Source organism: Cyrtonyx montezumae, unplaced genomic scaffold (assembly GCF_038088225.1).
Source record: "Cyrtonyx montezumae isolate F1298 unplaced genomic scaffold, pur_monq_1.0 scaffold_8, whole genome shotgun sequence".
Classification (NCBI taxonomy): Eukaryota; Metazoa; Chordata; class Aves; order Galliformes; family Odontophoridae; genus Cyrtonyx; species Cyrtonyx montezumae.
Window position 1 is genome coordinate 11,968,489 of NW_027072089.1, and position 12,470 is coordinate 11,980,958.

At 36.8% G+C, this 12,470-nt stretch overlaps 1 protein-coding gene across 2 annotated transcripts in view; it reads right to left on the minus strand.

Annotated features, from left to right (window-relative positions):
- COL14A1 (collagen type XIV alpha 1 chain) overlaps positions 1-12,470 on the minus strand; it is a 113,478-nt gene that overhangs the window by 20,270 nt on the left and 80,738 nt on the right. For both annotated transcript variants that reach the window (XM_065752803.1, XM_065752802.1), the window contains exons 36-39: positions 11,255-11,308; positions 10,763-10,858; positions 9,485-9,538; positions 8,269-8,322 (exon numbers count right to left, since the gene is read on the minus strand). In XM_065752803.1, the coding sequence (XP_065608875.1) occupies positions 8,269-8,322; positions 9,485-9,538; positions 10,763-10,858; positions 11,255-11,308 (258 nt within the window). The remainder of the gene's footprint in view (positions 1-8,268; positions 8,323-9,484; positions 9,539-10,762; positions 10,859-11,254; positions 11,309-12,470) is intronic.

Here is a 12,470-nt window from a genome sequence, read left to right on the forward strand (position 1 = left end):
CTAAAGATAACTTGGAGACTGGAAAGCAAGCAAATCAGAGAAGAAAGGCTGACCAGATGTAGAAGAAAATACTCTATCAGTAAAGTATTCTTGCAAATTAACCAAAATACACACTTCGTGTCCACATACTATATAACAGATTTCTAAACAGCCTAGTAATATGTCAATTATTTAATTCCTATTCAAAGTAAAAAGGAAAAATATGATCTTATTACTGGCTCAAGACCAGAATATGGTGGTAAGAGTAGAAGGAAAGTAAGGTTTTTAAAGTGTTTCTGCTCACACACAAAGAACATTCTAATTCTCAGTAGAGAAAGAGCTACTATGTAAAGCTACAAAAAAATTGCTTTTTTTCATTTTCTGACATAGTTTCAGTAATTAATATAGCATGAACTAGTTGTTCTATGCTTTACATAATTTGGAAACTGATTAAAAACTGCTTTCATATGGTATAAAAAAAATAGTGTGGGAATATTATGTCATGAACTAGAAAGGATTGTTATAAAAAACACCACCAGAAGAGTTTTGACGGCAAAATAATTATAATCAACTCATATTCTGTCATCTATGCATCTTTCAGCTTGACAAGGAAATACTTTCCTATTTAATAATGCAGTCAGATGATTTCTAAAGCTCCAAAGTACAAAGCAGGTCCCCCATCACAAAAGCAAATGTAATATCAAAGTGGCACTGAAATAAGGTTACCGTATCACAGTAGTTTTAAGACATACAGGGAGAAAAGAATGCAAGTGAAGCTCAGTAAAAATACATCTGCAAAGTAAGGCAAGTGAATTCAGTCTTCAAAATCATTATTTCTAAAGGAACCAGAATGACAGAAGGAACTTTGAACTGCATTGCAAATGATGAAATAGGGTTTCTGACGCTCCGAAAGGATCAGTGTGATCAAGGTTTTGAAAAATTCAGTGATGGCTGTCATTCAGTTTTATAATAGCATGGAAGATTCTATAATATAACTCCTTATTTTTGTAAACAGTATGACCCCTGGGAAAATTGATATCTTCATGTTTATATTTCACTTTTAAAGCTCTCCACTTATTTTTGATTGGTACTAATGCAAGATGAAAACTGGCTGGACACCCATGAGGACTTAATTTATCTACTGCGGAAGGAATTGGAGAGCCTTTCATTGACTTCTAGAATCCAGGATAAAAATAACACTGTATGATGTCCATTCCTTCTCCCATCCAAGTCAAAGTGTACAACTAACAGAATCAGAACTATTACATTTGCTTTGAATACACTCACAATTTATTTCTTAAAAGCAATTTTCTTTCTTTCATCTGCTCCTCTCTCTTATCTGTTCCTAGGATTCAGTTCTTTTGGCACAGTGCATGTATCTCTTGGCCACTAAAATCCCTTCCAATTACACTTGTTTGCTGTAAAAATTGCTATTTATAAATCTAGCCAAAGAGAAGTTTGATTCAAGGGTGAGTATAGCAATACCTATTCTCTCATGTATGTTAAAGACCAAACATATCTGTTTATGCTGCAATGACATTACTCAGATTATCTGATGGCCAGAATGGATTTGATAATCATTCTGAACTTGGGAGCAGAGAAGATTATTAAGGTAACAGGAAACTGGCAGAAAGACTGGGAACATATTTCTTCTGGCTCTTGTTTCCCATTATTTTTGGTCTACGTAATGTATAAACAAATAGAGCACTGTGAGAATTCACACGCTATATTCAGAGTACTGAAGCCTTAACAATGTTATTCACTCTGCTATTTTACTGAAATTTCTTCTTTGCTTTCTGTCTGCTTCTGTCCCCAGGATGCCTGAAGGAATTATACAGCACAACAACACTTCATCTCTTATGCAGTCAAAGCCACAATAGGAACAACTGTGTACAGAGCCTCCAACTGAATCTCCTTAGTGCATGGTCAAGAGCATTTTGATGTATGATCTCAAATGGAGGCCAGTTTACAATCAAGATGAATATTGTTTTGCAAAGTCATCTTAAATTGGAGCGTACTATGGTGATGTTATGAAAAAGCAATGGACAAACAGTGTAGCTACAATTGCTTTATTAGAAATATAATCTGCTCAAATACAAATGGCATCACAGAATTTAGACACCACCTAAATCTCTGAAAAATCTCAACCCTGATGAAGACAGTAGAGGCTGCTGCTGACTTCACTAGAAACACTTCAGTTTTTGGCAGCTCAAATTTTGTTTGGGGTATTTGTGGAGTTGTTTTTCAAATAGGATAAACACTGGCAAAACCTCAACTGAAGCTACTGAGGCTTGAAGGACTTCCACATACTGCTTTTGAATATGTCTAAAAACCAAAAGCAAACTGAAATCTCGCCTTCATTTTTTTTCTTTTCCTGATGAAAAATTTAAAAAAATTCCTCTTGTTACAAAAAGCTGCTGTGACCATTAGAGAAATATCATAGAACGGCTCAGGTTGGAGGGGACCTTAAAGAACATCTAGTTCCAATCCCATTGCCACAAGCAGAGTTGTCAACCATTAGATCAGGCTGCACAGGATCCCCTCCAAACTGGCCTTGAACGTTTCCAGAAGTTGGACATCCACAACCTTCCTGGGCAACCTTTTCCAGGGCTTCACCATCCTACGAGTAAAAAATTTCTTCCAAACACCTAACCTAAATCTACTCTCTTTCAGTTTAAAGCCATTCCCCCTTGCCCTGTCATTATGAGACCACGTGAAATGTTGGTCCCCATCTTGGTTATAGACTCTCTTAAAGTATCATAAGTCCCCAGTGAGGTCTCCCCAGAGCCTTCTCTTCTCCAAGTTAAACAAGCCCAACTGCTTCAATCTTTCTTTATAGGAGAGGCCAGGCCTTCAGTCATCTTCATGGTCCTCCTCTAAACCCACTCAAACAGCTCTGCATCCTTCCAGTACCCAGAGCCCCAGTAATATTAGTAAACGTTGCCAGCATATTAATCTGAGGTGTAGTTCCAAAAAGATCTTGCATCAACAGGAGTTATTTTTGATTAAAGCTAACCCAGAAGAAGAGCAGAACTGTAGCTTTTTGGAAGCTTTGGTCAGAACACAAATTTTTTTTTCTTTAATCACAACTGACATATTCTGTCTTAACAGACAATAATAACGTTGGTTTAGAATTTCCTTTCTTCCTTGTGAAACTATCAGTGCAGTCTATGAGCTGATAGTCTGAAATGAACTCAGCATTAATTCTTCATAGTTTAGAACACATTTCTTCCATATATTGTTAATTATTCAAGTTCTAACTCCAATTAACTTTCAAAGAGAAAAATCCTTATGTATAGGTTTCCTTCTGACTAAATCTTCACTTCTAAATTAAAGAGATCACTAGAGGAAAAGATGTGGCACAGCTCATAATGATGTGCATGGATGCATTTCTGCACCTTTGTGGAAAATAACTGGGTGTCCAAAATGGACACAGATTGAACTTGAGTCATCACTATGCCACTGCAACAAAGACCAACCACACTCTGACTATAGGATCACAGCCAGCAGGTTCAGCAGCAGGTGTGTATGGTTTTGGTCTTCCTGAAGATTCACATACTGGAGTAAGTACAATTCAGGGTCGCCAAATGGTCAGGGCCTGGAGCACAGGACATATGAAGTATGGAAGTATGAAGTCAGGCTGAAGTAAATTGGTTTGCTCAGCCTGAAGTAGAAAACACTAAGGGGCAATCTTACTACTGTTTAAATTACCTAATCAGAAGAAAAAGAGGTGTGACCAGAATAATCTCATAGGTACACAGCGGTAGGACAAAAGGCAGCAGATATAAGCTGAAAGAGGCAAGTTATAATTAGGTGTCAGAAAAATTTACAATGAAGGTGGTCATATAGGGCCACAGGTTGCACAGAGAGGTTGTGGAGTCTTTGTACTTGGAGGCATTAAGGATCAAACTTAACACAAACCTGAGTTGAGCACAGTGTTGAACAAATTCTGAAAGGTCCCTTCAAACCTTAATTTGATGATTCTCTAAATCTCAATCAGTGTTTACACAAACTGCAGACTGGAAACTGTTTATGATCTATGCTATCCCCTGAACTATGTCCTTGAAGAGTTGTAATTGGCATCAGCCAACACTACCAAGAGGAATGTCAAATATTAGACCACATACGCACATTTTGAACATGTTCAAAACTATGTTCTAGCAATATCTGATTTACAAGTTTAGGCACAGGCTTTGTGACATATAGCAGTTTTTGCCACCCTCCTGCTCTTAGTGTATGCAGGAGAGGAACCTTTAAGTGCTGAAGAAATGTTTAAGATGCTGAGTCACCTTCTCTATCAATTAGATATATTTCACTGCAGATAAACATCTGCCAACAGGATAAAGTAGCATTGGTCAATGCTTTTGGAATCCAGTGTAGCTGCAGCAGCTGAGCAAGGAAAATCAATAACTTGACAGTTCAACTGTCTAGTCCCACCTTCAGTAGGCATCCAACAGAACTTCTCCCAGAACATTCCAAACCAATAAGGAAGAAACTTATCTCTTCACCAAGAAGATGCACAGCAGAGGACACCTATGAGGCATCTGTGAGTAGTGACAATGTTACAAGCACTGGAGATGCAAACATGGTATCCAGAACATGCATCATCAAGAGGAACACGACATCCACTCAGGATGATAAATTAATTCTGCCAACTACTTCCAGGTACATGAAGGAGGAGAAAATCTTGAGGAGTAATCAGTGCAGTCACCAATGGGAAAGGAGCCTGAAAGAAAATGCTCTGAGGGACTCTCATAGACACAGAAGTTGACCACAAGTCAGCAGCGTCTTCTTGGTTCTAAGAAGGCTAATGGTAGTCATGGCTATATCAGGTAAAGTATCACCATGATACTTCATGAGAGATACGGTCATGAGAGATGATCCTTCTCCTCTGCTCAGCAGTGGTGAGGCCACATCTGGAGCACTACATCCAGCTACAGAGACATGGACCTATTGGAAAGAGTCCAACAGGGGGTTATGATGATGATCAAAGAACTAGAACATTTCTCCAATGAGGAAGTGGTGTTCTGTTTGGGGAAGAAGCTCAAGGGGAACATTACCAACATGTAAAAAGACCTGAAGGGAGAGTGCAAAGAAGATGAAGACAAGCCTTTTTCAGTGGTGTCCAGTGACAGGACAAGAGGCAATGGGCACAAACTGGAACACAAGAGGTTCTCTCTGAACATCAGGAAAATTTTATGTACTGTGAAGTTGATGGAAAAATGGCACAGGTTGCCCAGAGAAGTTGTGGAGTCTCCGTTTCCCTTCTTGGAGATTTTCAAAAGATACATGTCTTGGGCAACCTGCGCTGGCTGTACCTGCCAGAGGAGGAGGTTTGGATCAAATGGCCTCCAGAGATCCCTCAGCCATTCTGTGATTGTGTGGTTAGACTTCTCTTGTCACAGCTGTGTAGATCTGTCCTCTTGAGTGGCCTGAACTTTGCAAGAAATAACAAGGATTGCAACTGTGACTTCACCTTGGAGAGTAGCCATGGAGATATGGGAAAGAGAAGACTTTTCCCCCTCTCTACCTACATATCTAAACAAGGGTCAGTCTCAATCTGTTTCCAAACTTTCTACTCTTGGCTGAAAAAGATGAACAAAAAGCACAAGAGAATCTAATTACAGTCTACATATTCACCAGGATGCATGACATCAGTTTGGATTCCCTAGTGTGCTATTCAAGCTGTATCATTCGATGAGATACAGGGAGAAACACAATCTGTTCCCTTTAGTAAAAACCTCTGTATATCGCCAGCTACAAATATGGTATGCTAAGAGAGGACACTAAACAACCACAGAACTAACCATAAAATAAAAGCAGAAAGAAACCTTTTCCTATTTTATAAAATCTTTAACATCACTCTTTTATATCTTGAAGTTGATGAGAAGGCAGGAGAATTGAGTCCACATTACAGTGTCTGAAATGTAGATTTAAACCGGTCACCGGACAGGCCTAAAAATATTAGCAGGAATATTCTGAAAGTTTGCTTTATTGTCAGAAAAAAACACTTATTCTGATTCAAATTTCACACAGTATTTTTGTATATCACACTTTTTTTTTTTTTTAAGAGAGGGTGTTTCATTATAAAAATGATCTTCGTATGAATTCACACAACGGACATGGGAGATGCTCTAGTTTTTTTAACTAGTTACTAAAATCCACAAAAAGCAAAATTAAACAGGAATTAAAAAGCAGAAACACAGAAAAGTACTCTAGATTAACTGCTAAAGTAAAATGTGAAGAGTAAAAAATATAGACATTTTTCGAATTGACTTCAACAAGATTATATTGTTTCAACAATAAAAACCTAAATGATGGATGTTAGATTTCAAAAGAAGAAAGAAAGAAACATAAATGAAGTGATTTCAAGTATTAGTAACTAGAAGAAAAAAAATCCTTAACTGCAAGACTTCTTGAGTCTCATATCACATTATCCCCAGTTCAGAAAAGCTCCCAGAGAGCTCCCAATATAAATCAGTTCCATGCTTACTTCCCATTAAAACCGATGTGATTCAGTCATCTGTTTAAGTGCTTTATGGCACTAGTTCCATGCTATAATTAAAATATTTCAACGAACAAAAAAAACTAATGAGGAAATGATGGCTAAGCTAAGAATAATGTATAAAATCTCAGTTCTAGTAGTATAATAGCTGCAAAATAGTTTGGCATCTTGGCTAACAGGAGGAAGCCCAACAAAGGGAACATTATACAAAAAGGCAATTTACTTCTTAGGAATTTTCCAGTTCCCTTTTGGTGTTGCTGCAGTTATGCCTTTCAGAATTATGCCTTTCTCCAATGCTTGGTCTTCAAAGAGACTTTGGTAATATCATTGGCTTGGATCTTCACTCATTAAAAGTAATTTTATGTTGTCATAACTTCACAGTAATCAAATAAGTTACAACACCATAAAATTAATAAAATACCATTGTTTGTTGTTCTAGAAATAACTACTGCTGCACAGTATTGTGTAAGGTCACACAGAGACAGTAAGAGGCTAACAGACCTATCTTAGTGAGATCTAAGCTATTTCTCCAGCTACTTTGGTTAACACCAGAAGAAAGTGAACACAAGAGACAAGCATGATTACTTCATCTATAAAAACTGGCTGGTTATTTACATGTCATCCCTTATTGTAGACAATGTTGGGGTCTTCTATGGAATAAGCACTGCATGCCCCTTCCAGATTGTATCCAAAACCTTTGCTGCACTACTTTTACCCCATGGTTTTCTCAGAAATATAATCTCTCTTTATCAGCCTGCTTAGTTCCATATGTAGGAAAACTGAACTGCTGGTTACAACGGTTAGGGTTGTATGACTACTCCTAAAGATGTTATTTATAGCAAAGTTAAAACTTTGAGTACTTTTCATCCTTAATTGAAAAATACTCAGTTTAACTAGTGATCAGGGATGCAAAAAGAGGGGATACATGCCACTCACATAAACAATTTCTAGAACAAAATCACTTCAACTTGTCTGTGGTCAAGATTAAACAAACATCATGGCAAAAATCCGAATGTCCATCATGCTCAAAGTCTTTAACATGGAGATGAATAGATGACACCAAGCTAGGGGAACTTAGGGGGAAAAGACAGAACACAACCAAGGAGAAGAGATGAAAAACATGTAAAAAAATGAGCTTCTATATAGAAGAAGGCATTAAAGTAGAATAAAGTAGGAAAAGGAATACATTTAGCTTCATATTTCATTACAAGTTAATTAAAATTATGTCTATTCACATGAATGTGAAGATCTGTTCTTACTGATTCCTACAGGCAGTATTTATATTTGTTCTACCAGAAGCAGAATAAAGTGGGCCATATTTTCATATTCAAGTTTTCCTCACATCAGTAGTTTCTACAAATGTTTACATTCAATATAAAATGCCTCGTAATCATCTTCATTATTCACTAATGAGCTAGATCATAGTACTTGAGTGCATGTTTATTATGTAACATTTACCCACCATCTAATTTTAAACATATAAGCAAATGAACTATTAGGCAGTGCTGGACACAAGCGACATATATTCCTATGACCGGCACTGAGTGCAAACACAGTGCATGGTTCCCCCAGGACTCACCTAGTATTTCTCAACTTTGATTTAGCAGATGAAAAGATAATCCACCCTATTTCTGCCTTCTCTTCTGACTGGCACAGAGATGCAGGTCTCCAGAAACAAAAGAACTTAAGTGACACAAGCTACAAAAAATCAGCCATGCTGGGAAACATATCCATTATGGAACGGAATCTTTTAAAACAAACAAGACATGTTCATTTTACCTTACCCTTTGACCTTGAGCTCCATCTCTTCCGGGTGAACCTGATGCTCCTGGGACACCCTAAGCATTATAAAGGGAGAACCAATGATGAGATCAACTCAACAGAATGCAACAAAATCACTTTCCAATTAAACTGGCATGCTTTTGCACAAATGAGAGGAACTACGGAATTTGATAATAAGTGGGGGCCATAAAAAAGTTGGTAATGAAGTTAATTCTGTGAAATGAGAGATATTAATTAAATTTTGTTAAAATGCACATTCATTCATGCTCCTTCACTACAATCCTCCATTAATGACACTGACAATTGAATCACATCAGTCTTCCTGTGCTGCTAAGCTGTAAAGAAATCTGCATTATTCCAGTGTTGTGTAAATATGATTCTAATGCACGAATCAGTATCTTAACCTGAAAGTATAAATGCTGTTTCCCTCTTTTCTAAAACAGAGCCTGGTACTACACTGTTTGAAGTCAGTGCAGCAATATGAAATGGCCTAAGATTACAAATTACATCCAGCACAGCTCCACATTGTTCAAATGAAATCTCTCATGAAAGCAGCAGAGCAGCCATTAGTGTAGTGGTCCAGAAGGCTGACAAAACTGATTTACGAGGAAAGATTGCACAAGTTTACTATCCCTAACATGTATGAACAAGAGGGGGAGACCTGGTAACAACCAACAAATACAGGAAGGATATAATCAGAAGAAAGTTGTTTGAAAAAGGAAGAGCAAATGACCCTGGGAAGCAGCACAAGTGGAAAAAAAAACTCCTTTCTAAATATCAGACACAAACTAAGTTTAGATTCACTGAAAATCAGTTTTTAATATGCTGATCTTGTGAATGATATCCTAAAACAAAAATTAACTAGTCTGATATGTCCTCCTATATAATTCCATGAAGAATTTACTATGTTTGAAGTGAAAATAAGCAGATGTTACCAACAATTTGCTACGTAAGCAGAAATTTAAAAGTCAATAGTTTCTGAGTTGTTAAACACTGAAATTGGATCTTTAACAAGGTCAAGAAAATAACTAGTTCTTTAGACCCTGAACAATTTGGTCACTGCATACCAGCATACTCTAGATTCCTGCTTCTAAATATCCATTCAAATTTACCATGACAACACACTTCTCAGCAGTTTTGGATATGTGCCTTAAATTCACAATGTCAATTCAACAGAAACTTAGTAAGTGACAGGTCAAAAAATAACATGAGGAATACCTGCAGGCCAGGAAAACCAAGATCTCCTTTCTCTCCCTTTTCACCTGGTGGTCCCTGTAGATTAAGAAGCACTCACAGTAAATTAAATATATGGTTACTTTCCTATTTATAACAGTTCTTATCAACATCAAAAACCAAACAAAAAATAATAAGCAGCAAACATACAAAGAGTAAGAAAACAAGGCTATTTTTCCTGATGAAAGCAAACCTTTAGACTCAATGTGAAAAAAATGTAAATGAAGAATTTACAAATATAGAAAATAAAGACTATGAAACTCATTTGAAAAAGCTTCAGAATTAACCCGACAGACATATAGCCATTAAATCACAAAAAATCAGTTCTTTTTTCCCTTCTTATCAGAATCTATTTCATTTAATCACTCAGGAATACTTCCTTTAATGATGAAACTATTGGATCTCTATAAAGTACATGTACAATAAAGATAAACTTTTCCAGATAATAAGCTAGTTTTAATTACACACTGTCTTAACACATTTCCTCTACACAAGAATTGATTTTATAATTAATGTATTCTATACTAATTCTTGATGCTGTCATCAGGAAGATGTAGTTTCAAGAAATTATTTTGTAATATTTTTACAGTAGTACATTAGAAAAAAGAAAGGGTATTATAACAGGAAAATTATGACACAAGTCTAGCAGAAAAAAAAGACATGTATCTGATACCTTTCAGGACTTGTGTGTACCCATCTACTGGAGATGGATATAAAACAAATTAGTCCTCTTGGTTCATTGTTCTACCAATGTGTATTTATGATGAAATTCTGATACTTATTTCACAACAGCTTTGTAAATTTCAGGACTAATCATCTCCTGTGATGACAGACTTTGTGAGTGCAGTGAATATTATTGCTCAGTTTTGGCAGCAGATATGGTGTTCTTGCTTAGGTATACCTTTCAAGTCAGGACTGATCTGCAATGAGCAACACCACAACTAGAAGAAAGATTAAATATTAACATTTTGGTCCAGGGCCATGTTACTCCCCTACCATGAGTTTTTTTCCACTTGTCTCAAAGCTTGGATGCTCATACCTGAGTCACACCAAATTGATTAAATTCCTTCAGATAACTAGAGGAATCCAAGTTCGTATCTAAGTGCAAACTGGAATGTTGGCATTGAACCCGCTTTCACCATAGGTTAAACCAAATATGCAACTTCCCCATAAATATTGAAATGCAGATTCTGCATTGGTCTAATCTAAGATAAGTGCTGTCCAAAGCAGAGAAGAAAACCCTATTGTTTTTGTAAGACTCACTGGAAGGCCTTGAATAGAAAGTCCACTGGGTCCTTGTGGTCCTGGAGGTCCTTGTGGTCCAGGAACACCAATTTCACCTCGAGGTCCATCTGGCCCCTAAAGCAGCACAGGACATAAGTTAAACTCCTATCATATGGAGAAAGGCAGTTTCTGTTTGAAGAATTAAGTACTGATAGACTCAAAAACATCTGAAATATGAGTTAACATTTGAATGAACAGTTAGTGTTCCACTTTAAAATGACAAAGTTCCTTCACAAATAGAAAAAAAATACTTATGCTGTGATAGCAGCATTCTCAATTTTATTTCTTTTATCAAGAAACACACATGGCAAGCAATTGTTATGAAAAGAGACACAAGAAACACCAGTGAAATTTCACTATGCATTTTCCCCAGCAACAGCGAGAATCTGGGATTCATTTCAGAGTTTACATGCAGCAAAAACAAACCAAGTGCCTGTGCACCTGACAATTGTAAAGTGCTGTACAAAGTACCTTTGGACCTGGATCTCCACGATGACCTTTGGCACCTCTGACACCTGGACCACCCTGTAAAGTACAAGCATAGGACTTTCTGAAAACCAAAGCTCCCAAGTAAACAGAAATGAAATCTAGAGAAGCCCAAAAGTTTCATTCTTGTTCTTGAATCACAGTGAAGATCCTGTCCAGATCCTTCCATTTGAGTAATTAAACTGAGAATATACTTCAATGTGGTCATACATAGGAGCAGATTTAAACACAGATGTAACTAATTTGATGAGCCAAGAATTCACACACAGTACGCATCAAAATAACACTGAAAGCTGCATACATGGGGTCATGGGTTCCCCTTCAGTTGCTGAAACCTCCTGCACATCTGCCCATTCTCCTCAGGAACACCACATTGTTAAAGGCTGAGTTTTCAATTACTAAGGAGTATTTTTCACCAAGAACAACTCCAGTATCTAGTAAATTTACTATGGTCAAATTTAGTGTTACACATAGGCAAATAATCTTTTGCCTATTTTTTTCTTTCTTACTTTCTTCAGTGGTGCCTACATCTGTTAATCATTTATTAACCAAATGTTGCCTTTCTTATTAGTATCATCTGAGACACTGGAGTTGCATATACCTATGGATTGCTGCCATGAATATGTTTTGCATATACATGTTGGAAGTGCTTTATCCTCCAGGACAGCACAAAGATTGTTTTTCACATTTTTCAGGTCAATTTCCCTCTTCCTTCACATGAGTGTACTCCTTTATCTCTTGGGATATAAGCATTACAGAGACTCTGCCCTTCTTTGTAGTCAAAAAGGACTGTGTACAGCTAGGCATCATAACTGAATCATATGGTTTAAGATTCACAATGAGTCTGGTTTTGAACCCAGTAATCCTAGCATGGCAAAAGCACAAATTCCACAGAAGCCTTGATTTAAGTTGAAAACATTACAAGAACCTCCCTTATTTTTCCCATAAACTTGTTTTAGTGGTTAAACCCCAGTACTAATAAGACTGTATAATAATATCAAACTTGTCATTTCTTTGACTTCTAGTTCTAGCCAAGATTTCCTGTTATGTCTTTTCTGTTATTTTAAAGAACTTCTTGATAGATAGCCAGTACTTTCCTCAGAAACAATTCTTAATCAACTGGTATGAATTCACCTCGTTAGCTTTTTTGGTTAGTTAAAACCAATGAAGCACTGAAAGCTTTTCATTACAATTATTGGAT